Raw genomic sequence first — 13,376 nt, 5'->3', positions numbered from 1 at the left:
GTCTAGCTTTGAACAGAGATTCATGTAATTTAAGAATAAATGAGTCGTTTTTCGGTTTCCTCAGAAGAGAAAACCGAATTCCATATTTCGTTTTTTTTATCCCCTCCCCCATTGCACTTCCTTGCTAAAGGGCCTTGAGACGGATATTAGCACCGCCAGTTCGGACCTAAAGGGTCTGTTGCCGCATCCTTTACCTTTTTTTCTCAAAATAGAAACCAATACTTTAGTAATCCCTAAAATAAATGTTGAACCACTTCCCCAATCACATAATCAAATATGTTATCAACCCCTTAGGTCTCAAAGGGTATCTGCAAGAAATGAAATGGTTAAAATCAGAAATCAGGTGACCTAGTTTTCCAATTTATTCAATTGCTGCTTTGTTTGTTTGAGTGAATGAATTTTTCTTTTATCTCTCAGTTGTTCATTAGTATCCGTCGATGGCAGTTCATATTTGTTTGGATTTTGTGCAAACCGTGGATATTGGCGAATAACTTACTTTATTGCTGTTAGTTATTTGATTTTAATTCTTTTAATTTCTGGTTTTATTTAGTTTTTTGGCGTTGCTTTTCATTGGTTTTGTTGTACTTTCCGCGTCTGTTTTTTGGTTTCTGCTTTTTCCTTGATCATATTATTTTGTTTGCGCTGAAGAAGAGAGACGGTTGTTCTCTCGAAATATTCGCTTTCTGTGTTTTCTTCAGTATTTTCACTTGGTCTTTAAAAACCCCATTTTGGATCTTTTCTTTCTTTATGTTATGGCAGGCCAATATGGTTTAATAGATTATCTTCGTCATGCTTATGGGGCGCATTCTACCAATGTGGTTACTATATTCATATCACTTGCAAGTGCAAAATTCACAACAATGAACTTCCTTACAAGGCTAAGAATTCAGGAAATTTTCCGTGAAAAAACCTTTCCTAGAGTTTCACCCTTGAAACTTTATCATTTAACCTTTGTTAGGATAAGAATCAGAATTAAACACCTACAACTAGAAGGTCTGACCTTCCAAAAAAAATCTTCTAGGAGCACCCTAGGTTTCAGCTTATGAATTCAAATGATATAGCCCCATTTATAAAAAAGTGAAACCCTTTAAATTAAAATAAAAATTAGTTTTTCTTTTGAAAGTAAGGAGCAACATTGAGCAGAAATTATTCAGTATACGAGGTAGGCATGCGCCCTTCTTAACCCTCCGCTCGTAACGTCGAAGGTTTCAGGTGCTTTGAGAAGCTTCTTATTCCAGTTCAGCAGCCTTTGTGGTTCAGCTGTCGTTTTTACAGATTTGGATAAAACTTTAGCAAACTTTAGCATACCTTAGAAAAAACTTTAGCATAAAGAACGAGGGGTTGAGGAGGGAATAACTTCTCTCATTTACGGAAAGAAGTTTTAAGTTTTAATGTTGCTTCATAATTTCAGTTATTTTTTTCATTACTGATTGTATTTCAAATCATGCCCGGGCCTAACCAGCGCCTCTTGCTGTTAAATTACAGCAAGAAAGTACATTTCTTGCTGTTAAATTGTACGTACCAATAATTGTAGCTCATTAGTAGCTTCCCAATTTTTTCAGTTTTTCTGCTCAATAATTAAAATGTTGTATTGTAATTAGAATATTCGATAAAATTTGAATATTAAGTTGAGACTACTATTGAACAATAGTTTTGTTGAATAAGTTCTACTAATATTTTGATGTAGAGTTTCTTGTGAATGGAGAACGTATTTTGTTCATATGGAAGGAAATCCTGCACGACGTTTGATCTTCTGGATGTGGCTGAAGCTATTGCCATCAGTACAATAAGGTTATCTGATGTTTATTTACATTGTATATACATTGACAAAATGACTATAAGTTGGAAGAGAGAAGCATTGCCGTTTAAAATAGCTAAAATCAAAGCTCCTGGTAGCACTTGGATCCCCCCTCCATGTAATATTCTGGCGAATTGCATGATACCATATCTCACCTTTTCTAGTCATTCAAATGTAATATTTGAGGCTAAATTGAAAAATATTGTCAAAATGGGAGAGGAACTACTACCCCCACCTCCGAAACCAATAATAAAAGCATAGACCGAAAAAATTCCGGCCATAAGGAAGAATTTGATTCCGTTTTCTACCCCCCCCCCTCTTCTCCAAAACTCATTCCATATTTATCTTTCATTAACAGATCTGGAATTTGCATACATATTGGTTTACATTAACATTACATCCAGTTATAATCATCAAAATGAGTCAGTTAATTCATTGAATGTAGAACTACAGAGTTACTTTAGAATTTGTATCATAACTTGAAATCTCCGCTGTATAGAGAGAAATAACAGGATTTCCAGAGTTCCTATTATTTTTTGTTTGTTCTTAATTTCGAGTTATGCCTGATGAGACCAAGATATTATCTGATAAATCAATCCATTATTTTTGGTATGCTGTTTAATTACTTTAAACTTATTAAGATAATATATTTTATGCCTAAGTTTTTAAGATAATTTTAATTGTATACTGAAAGTTATTGATGTCAGTTAAGGAGGGGACAACCCCTTTCATATACTGACTAATTTCTGTTCATTTTGAGCTTTAACGTCGCTCCTTACTTTCAGTTAAACAAACTCGTTTTTTTATTTAACTTATCAAAAGGCTCAATGAGAGTTACTTGGGTGTTACAATTTGCTCGTTGAGCTACTTCCGCCTCGCCTACAAAACTACCCCCCCCCCGCTCCTTCTTCATAATAGCTGATGTGCACTTACACACCAGTGTGCATAATTTTATTTCCAAAATATGAAGCTAATCACTTTAGTTAAGTGAATCTTTAAAATTAACGTCAGAAACATTTTTTTTCTGCAATAAGAAGGGAGCTATCACGCCCAAACATCCTTATTCAGTCTTAGTCTAAAAAAAGAAAAAAAAATAGTTCATTCAACTTAAAGTAACGAGCAACATTGAAACCTAAACTGAACAGAAATGATTACGTAAATGAGGGAGTTCACCCCGCGTCAGTACCTCACTCTTTACGCTAAAGTTCCAATTTTGTTCCAATTCTTTAAGAATGACTCCCAAATCACAAAGGCCGTTTATCTATAATAAACAGCTCTTATAAAAGTACTAAACAAATCTTTGCGTAAAGAGCGAGGTATTAAAGAGGGGGTAAATCTTCTCATATACGTAATAATTTCTGTTCGTTTTAAGTTTTAATGCTGATTCTTACTTTCAGTTCACAAAACTTTTTTTTATTTAATTTCTGATCGTTTTTTAAATAATGCTGGGAAGTCCGGCACCCTCTTCATGGAAAATTCCCTTCCTCCATGAAAATTTTCTTTATGGAGAGACCCCCCCCCCGAGTTATCTTCTCCCCGACCCCCCATCCTACCAGAAAAATCCCCCTGAAAACGTATTTATACTTCTCAATAACCAGTGCTAGCAATGGGCAAAGTTCACAACTTGCAGCCCGGGGATTGTGGGGATTAATTCATCCTCAAAGATATAGTTATTGCATTTTTCGACGATGGTGAACAAAATGGGTATTTCAAAATTTTGATCGGGCGACTTTGGGAAAAATAGGAATGGGAGGGGTCTTGCTGCACTCCAATTTTTCGATCACTTAAAAAGAGAACTAGAACTTTTAATTTCCGTTCGAATGAGCTTTCATGCGATATTTTAGGACCACTGGGTTGATAAGATCACAACTGAGGAAAAAAACAACAACAAAGAGACAAATAAACACGCATCCGTGATTTTCTTCTGGCAAAATATAAAAAAACACGCATTTTTGCAGATAGGAGCTTGAAACCTATTAAATTAAAAAAAAAAGGTTTTTTAACGGAAAGCAAGGAGCGACATTAAAATTAAAACGAACAGAAATTACTTCGTATATGAAAGGGGCTGTTTCCTCATCAACGCCCCGCTCTTTAAGCTAAAGTTGGACTCTTTCTCTTAACTCTACTTTTTCAAACAGTAAAAAACTTTAGCTTAAAGAGCGGGGTGTTGATGAGGAAGCAGCCCATTTCATATACGAAGTAATTTCTGTTCGTTATAAGTTTTAATGTCGCTCCTTACTTTCCGTTAAAACACCTTTTTTTTTTATTTAATATCTGAACGTTTTTGAATAAATACATAATTTTATTTTGGCTCTCCCCAGGTGCATAATTAAAACGAAATGGCTTTCTCATAGTTTTGACCGAATGATTTTGAGAAAAAAGGAGCGGGGTAGGAGGCCTAGTTGCCCTCCGATTTTTTCGTTACTTAAAAAGGCAACTAGAACTTTTAACTTTTTACGAATGTGTTTATTAGTAAAAGATATTCGTAACCTACAAATTAGCTTACGTAACGAACTTCTGTATTCTCATGTTTTTATTACGTATATGAGGGGGTTCACCCCATCTTCAGTACCTCGCTCTTTACACTAAAGCTTTAATTTTGTCCCAATTTCTTAAGAATGACCCCTGAATCACAAAAGCCGTAGAATAAATATTTGAAATTACTAAAAATACTTTAGCGTAAAGAGCGATGTATTAGGAGGAGGTGAGCCCATCATATGCGAAATAATTTCTGTTCGTTTTAAGTTTTAATGCTGTTCCTCACTTTCAGTTGAAAAAACTTTTTCATATTTATTTTTTCATTATTTTTTTTAAATAATGCTAGAAAATCCTGCACTTTCTTAATGGAAATTTCCTTCCCCCGTGACAAAATCTTCCAAGGAAAGTTCCCCCAACATATTCCCCCTCTTCTCAACCCCTCCCCAACCAAAAAATCCCCCTGAAAACGTCTGTACACTTCCAAATAACCATTACTACATGTAAGCACTGGTCAAAGCTTGTAACTTATAGCCCCTCCCACTGGGACTGTGGGGGAGTAAGGTGTCCCCAAAGACAGTGTTAGAAGGTTTTTCGACTACGCTGAATAAAATGGCTGTCTCAGAATTTTGATCCGGTGACTTTGGGACCTATTATATTATTATCCTCAATTATATTATACCTATTATCCTCTATATATTATTATATCTAATAATTCTATATCTATATATTACATCTATTATATTATTATATTACTATATCTATTGGTATCAAATTCCGTTTTTAGAGTGTCGGTTACTATTTAGCCGGGTCGCTCCTTACATAAAGTTCTTTACCACGAATTGTTTGAAAATGAAGGGAGATGAGATATTAATTCTTAGCACCATACCCTTTTGGTATCTATCTGAAGGCTGATTGAGAATTAGACAATTTTGCCATTAAAATACGCGCTTTTAGGCATCTGGGACCACCTTCTCCAAAACAATTTATCATCGCCCCTCCTTCCTAATGGCTGATGCAGGATTATCCATAACTAAATGCAATTTCTTGAAAAATCAAGCGATTCAACTTAGTTGAATCAAGCACTAAGATAAATGTCCATACTAACTATTTTTCTTCTAAGGACTACCTGACTTTTCAAGAATGAATGCGCCAATGGTTGACGTTACTTCCTCTGCAACTGGGACGCTCAATATATAGTTTTTTGATATTTTTGAATTCATTGACTATCTCGGAATTTTCGATCAACAGCAACATGGTCTTCTTTGAGCCAAATCGTAGTTTAGTGTTATAAAATGGCAGAAAGCGTGATTTTCCTGTGGCATAATATTCTTGGTCATTCAAAGAGGACACTAGAACTTTTTTTTACGAACGAGCACCCTCCTGATCCTCCAGGACCATCGGCAAAATACGATCAACCCTGGTTGAAAAAAAAATGCACACACAAACGATTAACTACACATCCCTGTTTTTTCTCTCCGAGTAAAGAAATGTGACATTTCATGTGTTTGTAGATATGAGCTTAAACCTCTACAGTAGGGTTCTTTGATATGCTGAATCTAGTGATGTTATCCTCATTTAGATTACTAGTTCTCAGGCTCTTAGCTTTTCACGGATAACATTAAATTTATAGAAAATTTTTGATGGATTAATTGGTCTCAATAGTCCTTTTTTTAAATTTCGGTTACTATTGCCCCGAGTTACCACGAACTTTTTGAAAAAGTACGAAAAAAGAATAGCATAATAATTGAGTTTTAGTTCTGTCCTTAGCAATTCTAATTCCTAATTTGCTATTGACTTTTACCCCTTTCATAACCTATATCTAGGAATTGAACCTTTTTCCTAAATTATCCTTTTAGCGAACCCATGACAACCGCACAAAAGAGGGTCCATAACAGTTCAATTTCAAATATAAAAAAGTAGCTCATTTAGGTTGGAATTAAATCCTTTGATATAACAAAAGATCACACTGATTTTAGTTCATTATAATTTGTGACTTTTTAAGTGGTTCTTTGAAGTTCCCTTCAATTTGTCCAAAAAGGTGTAAACGAGTCTAATAGTGTTGTTACGACGATACATTTCAAGTGCGTTTTACGCTAATGAACAGTTCTTGGGAATATCTAATGATTATGATCAAACAAGAAACAAGATAAAATTTCACCGACGTGAAGAAGCAATACTTATAATGGTAAAAATATGTTATTTTTAATTACACGTAGTCCATTTTCTAATTTTTGTTTTCACATTAACAATTTCAGTGTCGTCGATTACTAGATGTTATACATTATTTGACATCACTGATTATTTTACCAATTGATGGATTATAATCGGTCAATTGATTGAAGTTTACAGTTATTCCTTTTTAATTTTTTTTTATATTTACAATTGTTATTACAGAATTATAGCTTTTTAATGATTTTATAATGCTTCTGAGATCGTATTACTAGCCAACAGGTAGATGGAGAGGCGTAGCTACAATATTTTTATAGAGGAGGGGGCAAGAGTGGTCCATATCCGGATAGTCCAGGGGTATGGGCTGCATAATATTCTTCTCCAAAGGGCCAAATGAGGACCATGTCCTTTAGACATTGACGGGTCAGCTGTTTGTAGGAAATAACGTGTTGGAATATTTTAATAATTAAAGATAATTTTAAGGATCAGAAATTTCTTTTCTGTGTATTTGGACATAAATCTTTTCATATCAAAAAAGTCTGCTTCTGTCTTCTCCTAGAAAGTTTCTCACCCGTCCATTCAGAAGGATCTATTGTAATAGGAAACTTCAATTTATTTTCTAATTTATATTGAAATTGAAAAATAAACTCTATTGTTAAGAATTGTATGCGTTCTTTCTATAGGAGATCGCCCAGAGGATGAATGAAGCAGAAATTCTGGAATTCTTTTCAATTATACGAATTTTGCGGCTTTTTAAACTGACGAGACATTCTCCTGGATTGAAAATTCTAATCCAAACATTTAAGGTAAGCGCTTTAGGAGGCTAAACATAAAAATAATAATAGAGTTTTCGCTAAAGATCTGTGTTATATGTGACTTGAAATAGCTTGGTGCCTTGTTTGATACCTCGAAAACAGCTTCTCTTACTTTCATGTATTCCATTAATTTGTACGTTTTAATTTAGGTTCAGTGAATAAGTATATACTCATGTATTTATAATACATACAGATCTCTTTGGAGATTCTTGTATAGAGAGCTTCTGATAACCATATGGCGATCTTCCTTCACATCTATTTACTTATTTTTGGTATTGAAATATCCGTGTTGGCATATCCCCCAATTTCAGAGCAGATTTTCTAGTTTGAACCCATTCCCCTTTTCTAAAATGCAAAAAAATAGAAAAATGATAAAAAAAATTTACGTTTTCTATGTGTGGGCACTTGCTCAAAGTGTGCCAAGCTCTATAAAGGACACCCAAGAAAAAGACACCCAAAGGGTTGATGAAAATTGGTTATATCCCTAAGAATTCTATAGGTATTCCGTATAAGAAAGCACTCTAGAGATCCTATACATCTCTAGGTCGGCCAAGGCATTTTTCAGTCCTATATACCTTTAGGATTCATTTTGCTGAGGATACTTGTTCGAGAATTACTAAAAATATGAAGACAGTCAGAGTTTTCAGTAAAATGAGAGAAACATTTTGAAAACAGGAAATTAATCCCCCATGGACTGTAACAACGAAGAAGAAGATACTCAGTACCATCTGGGCAACTATAGAGCAACTGATTTGTTAACTTCCTTCAAATTTATTAACATAATGTAGCTTTCAGATCGGGCCGTACCTTACGACCTTTCAGAGGTCGTACCTTGCTGTAGCATCGCAGTGTACGGCCGATGCAGACACCTTAGTAGTCGAGAAGTGTCGTTAATACGATTACTATTACTAGGAGTATAAATGTTTCGATTGAAAGTCAATACTTGGTTTCTATACAAGTGGATTTTCAGACATACCTATGTTATTTTCCCCAGGAATCGAAACTGGCAGACTATAGTGGCTCTGATGGCGTGCTTCTTTTTTTTACAGTGCGCTCACAAAATCTTTCCCTGGGTGTTTTATATAAGCCTTAGAGTCTTAAGATAAAAAATATGGTGTTTCTTAGTTCAAGGAGGAGTGTAAACTGCAAACAGGTCCACTTCCTTGACTCATTGTGATTAATAGCTCAGCGCCGGCCAATGATAGAATAAAATAGAACTAAATTTAAAATTTCTATCACAGCATGGTTGCCAAATTCGAATTTAGCGTTACAAATAGCACTAGTACGTATATAACGTATCAAATGGCTGTCATTAAAGGATTTATCAGTTTTAGTTTCTTTTCAAACAGTTAGTGGTAACGAACTGTAGTAAGGAGCGACCCGGATCAATAGTAACTAAAGCTCAAAAAATGGATTTTTTATACTAATAGCTACATGAAAAGAATCGCATTTTAATACTGATTTGAAATATATAAAATTCATAAAGTTTAGTCCTACCCATTAGAAGTTACGAGCCTGAGTACTGTGTCAATAGTTGGTTTCCGTGCAAGTGGATTTTCAAACATATCTGTTATTTTCCCCAGGAATCAAAAGTTGGAGTCTATAGTGGTTCTGATGGCGTACTTTTTTTTTACAGCGCGTTAACAGAATCTTTCCTTGGGTGTCTTATCTTAGAGTCTCAAGATTGACAATAAAGTCTTCTTTAGTTCTAGGAGGAGTGTAATCTGCCAAAAGGTCCACTTCGTTGACTCATTGTGATTGGTGGCTCAGTGCCGACCAATGAGAGAATAAAATAGAATTAAATTTAAAAATTTCTGTCACAGCATGGTTGCCGAATTTGAATTTAGCGGTACAAATAGCACTAGTACGTATATTTACGTATCAAGTGGCTGTCATTAAAAGAGATATCACTTTTAGTTTCTTTTGCTCTTAATATATACAGTCTATTCAAGGTAAAAGAAGAATTATGATTCTGTATAGAATTTTCGTTTTGACTAAGAGCCAAAAACTTGAGCTAAATTTTTCATTCAAATTGTTTAGAAAAGCAAAGTTTACACTGGAATCTGGAGTTTGAAAAGGTAAGCATTCATTGATTTACTTCATTGGTTCATTTTTTTTAAGCCAATTGTTTTCATTTATTTTTCGCTTGATTAGTCTTTTATTATTTTTGTTTTTAGCCTTTATAGTAAGATGAGTGCTGTCTGGGTAATAGAAGAAAACTCTTTATTAAAACTCATTATTAAACAAAAATGTCTGTTTTGATAGAGTGCTTTAAATTGGTTTATGCATGTACTATAGCGCTGGCTGCAGAACATGTAAATAGACAGTGGACTTAAGACTGCCGATTGATAAATGTATTGATTAATATATGGCTAAGGCGTCTATATTCATCCGAGCTAATCGTGAGCAATAACAAGAATACACATGTGGAGTAAGACGTTATTTCCGGAAAAAGGTAAGCATTTGTTTCTTTTATTTATTTACTTTATTCATTGTGACTACTTTTAGCTTAGTCTAAAATAGTAATATGGTGTAATATAAATACTTCAATTGTATAAAATACAATAAGAGAACATAAACAATATAATATTAAATTATTCGGGGCAGCTTGTCTACTGCAGCTGTTTGTGATTAAAAATGTAGTCAGGGTCACGCAAAATCAGTTTTTTTTAAAAAATGTTATTATAAAAGTTTAACGAAGATAACACAAAATTAGCAGGTTTTACATTCTTTTCCAATTTTCTTTCATGTTTTTCAGGAAGGGAAGACGTGTTTTGTGCATTAACAAGAATGCACCTATGCAGTAAGACGTTATTTCCGAACAGAGGTAAGTACATATATTATAAATTTAATTTTTCGGTTTTGACTTTTTTTAGTTAGGTTAGTCTTTTATTTTTGTACCTTATAACGAGGACGAGGACGTTTTTTTTGTACAAACTCATGTCAAATCAAACAGTTCGTGGTAACGAACTGTAGTAAGGAGCGACCCGGCTCAATAGTAACCAAAACTCTAAAAACTGAATTTTGTTAGCAATAGCTACATCAAAAGAATTGCATTTTAATGGTAATTTTAAATATATAAGTTTAATCAACTTTAGCCTTACCCATCAAAAGTTACGAGCCTGAGAAAATTTGCCTTACTTTAGAAAAAAGGGGGAAACACCCCCTATTCAGCGTATCAGAGAGCCATACTGTAGAAGCTCTTATCACTTTCAAGCTCTTATCTACAAAAACGTGGAATTTTGTATTTTTTGCCAGAAGGCAGATCACGGATGCGTGTTTATTTGTTCGTTTGTTTTTTTTCCCAAGGGTGGTCGTATCGACCCAGTGGTCCTAAAATGTTGCAAGAGGGCTCATTATAACGGAAATACAAAGTTCTAGTGTCCTTTTTAAGTGACCAAAAGAATTGGAGGGCACCTAGGCCCCCTCCCACGCTAATCATTTTCCCAAAGTCATCGGATAAAATTCTGAGATAGCTATTTTATTCAGCATAGTCTTTTGAGTTTTTTGAAAAACCTTATAACTATGTCTTTGAGGACGACTTACTCCCCCACAGTCCACGTGGGAGGGGCTAGAAGTTATAAACTTTGACCTGTGCTTACATACAGTAATGGTTATTGGGAAGTGTACAGACGTTTTCACAGGGATTTTTCACAAAGAGCCCCGCTCTTTGCGCTAAAGTTTTTTACTGTTTTAAAAAGTAGAGTTGAGAGGAAGTTTCAAACTTTAGCGTAAAGAGTGGGGCGTTGAGGAGGGACCAGCCCCTTTCATATACGAAGTAATTTCTGTTCGTTTTAAGTTTTAATGTCGCTCCTTACTTTCAGTTAAAAAACTTTTTTTTTTATTTAATATCCTTATGAATCAAACAGTTCATGATAACAAAGTGCAAGTAAGGAACGACTTGGACCAATAGCACTCTAAAAAAAATTGTCTAAAAAGAAAGAGATTTGAAAACAGAAGTCTGATAGCAAGAAATACAAGGAAAAGATTGACTTTTTATGTTGATTCCAAATATATCAAGTTCTTTAATTTTATTGTTGCCCATCAAAAGCTATGAACCTGAGATAATTTACCTGATTTTCGAAAAAAGGAGCAAAAACAACCCCAAAAAGCCAAGTAATCTTAACAAAAAGCACACCATCAGATTCAGAATATCAGAAAACCCTCCAGTAGAGATCTAAAGCTCTTATCTACAAAAATGCAGAATTTGTATTTTTGGCAGAAGAAAGATCAGGGATGCGAGTTTAGTTGTTTTTTGGTCTCTTTTTTTTCCCAGGCATGATCGTTTCAAACCAGTGGTTCTAGAAGATTGAAAAAGAGTTCATTCGAATGGAAATCAAAAGTTTTAGTGCTCTTTTTAAGTGACCAAACTGATTGATGACACGACTCTCCATTGTCCATGGGGAAAGAGCTGTAAGTTACGCGATTTACCGATGAGAATTCCGTTCTAGTATCAGTTTTATATCCCCCAGAACAAGTGAATCATCCGGTCCCGCTATACGACTAACAGGAATCCTTTGTTCCATGTAAATCAATAGAGGATCACTTGACGCTTCTGCTTCCGGAAAATAATGGGATATCTTTTGTTTGCCATGAATAACAAACTTTGTTCCTCGGAAAAACAATAGGCGTCTAGACTCTATAACGGTTCTGCTTATAGAGAATGGCGGAAAATCTTTTGTTTGCTGACACCAAAAGGCTATGTGTGCGTGAAGCATGAAAGTATTTTTTGATGTACAATTGGGACCAAGCCCTTATTTAAGGGGACCCTTAAGTTTTTTCCTGACCCTCGTTAGGTTTTTAAACAATTAAAGATAAAATACACCTTGCCCTGAAATGGATTGCCGTTGAACTTCTTCGTCATTTTAAATCATTAAAATAAGAAAGGAGTAACAGCTATAGGTCTTCTAGAAGTTCCTATGGCGTCACTGCTAAAATTTCCGTATATTTCTCAATAAAAAATACTATATGTAAACAATGTAAACTAAAATGTAAAAAAAAATGTCCTTCTAACAGCTCACTGGTGCGCCAAGCCACCTGAGGACAATATAGATATGCACACTCCTCTTCCATCCCAAGCAATTCAAAAACTACCTCTTTACGCCCTCCCAGGAACTTCCTTTTGTCTTTAAGTCATTCCTTATGACATCCTCCCACCGCAACCGCAGTACCCCTGCTTTCCATTTAGACCTAGACAGTTGGCCAAAAAGGACAATCTTTGGCCAAACTTTTCGTAAGGCCTGCTGTTTAAAATACGGTCTGTCAGCTGGGCAACCAGAACAGTCCGTAGGCAATTTCTCTGGAAAATATCTAGAAAATCTCCATCCGCTTTTCGGAGCGCTAGTGCTTCAGAGCCTTATTTGACTACTGTAATCACTGCAGCTTCCAATATTCTAATCTTGATTTGCAAACTTATCTTCCTATTCTTCCAAACTTTTTTTTAACTGTATAAAAAAAAACACCCTGAGCCTCAGCTATTCTAATTTTAACATCTTCACTGCGCCCGCCGTCTTTACTAATAGTACTATCAAGGTAGGTGAAGCTGTCCACCTGATCAATCTTTTCATTACCCAGCGTCACATTTTCATCTTTACTTATTCCTAGCCTTAGTGATGTAGTCTTCTAAACATTTATTTTCAAACCTATTCTTGCACCGTGAACTTACAAAACCTCTAAAAGTTCATTCATTTTGCTCATACTTTCACCTATGGTGTTTAAACCATCAGCATAATATAAGTCCAGGAGAGTTTTTCTCCCCATTTGATTCCGTTGGCTCCCATTGCCTTCTCTGTGTTTCTTAAGAAAAAATCTATCAAATGACCCATATCAAGGGGGATAGAATACAACCCTGCTTAACCCCTGATTTAATACAAAACCAGCTGCTACCTCATTTTCTAAGTGTATAACTAAGTAATTTACTACCTACAGATACCAGACTAATGCCTTGGTAATTACCAAATTCTCTCTTTTGACCTTTCTTATACAGTGGTATAATTTAGGTTTTCCTAAAATCACTAGATACTTCCCCTTTTTCAAAAATTATATTCATAATCTTCAGTAACTTATTTTTAACCTCAGAGCCACAAAAGTACTCATTTACCACACCATCAGCACCT

General features: G+C 34.9%; 1 protein-coding gene across 1 annotated transcript in view; it reads left to right on the top strand.

Annotated features, from left to right (window-relative positions):
• The window catches only part of LOC136031588 (potassium voltage-gated channel protein Shaw-like), a 104,116-nt gene that overhangs the window by 53,053 nt on the left and 37,687 nt on the right, over positions 1 to 13,376 (top strand). Inside the window, exon 7 of the mRNA XM_065711256.1 lies at positions 7,129 to 7,251. Within this exon, the coding sequence (XP_065567328.1) occupies positions 7,129 to 7,251 (123 nt within the window). The remainder of the gene's footprint in view (positions 1 to 7,128; positions 7,252 to 13,376) is intronic.

Source organism: Artemia franciscana, chromosome 9, assembly GCF_032884065.1.
Source record: "Artemia franciscana chromosome 9, ASM3288406v1, whole genome shotgun sequence".
Taxonomy (NCBI): Eukaryota; Metazoa; Arthropoda; class Branchiopoda; order Anostraca; family Artemiidae; genus Artemia; species Artemia franciscana.
Note: the sequence above shows the minus strand (reverse complement) of the source record. Positions and strands in the feature narration are given on the sequence as shown.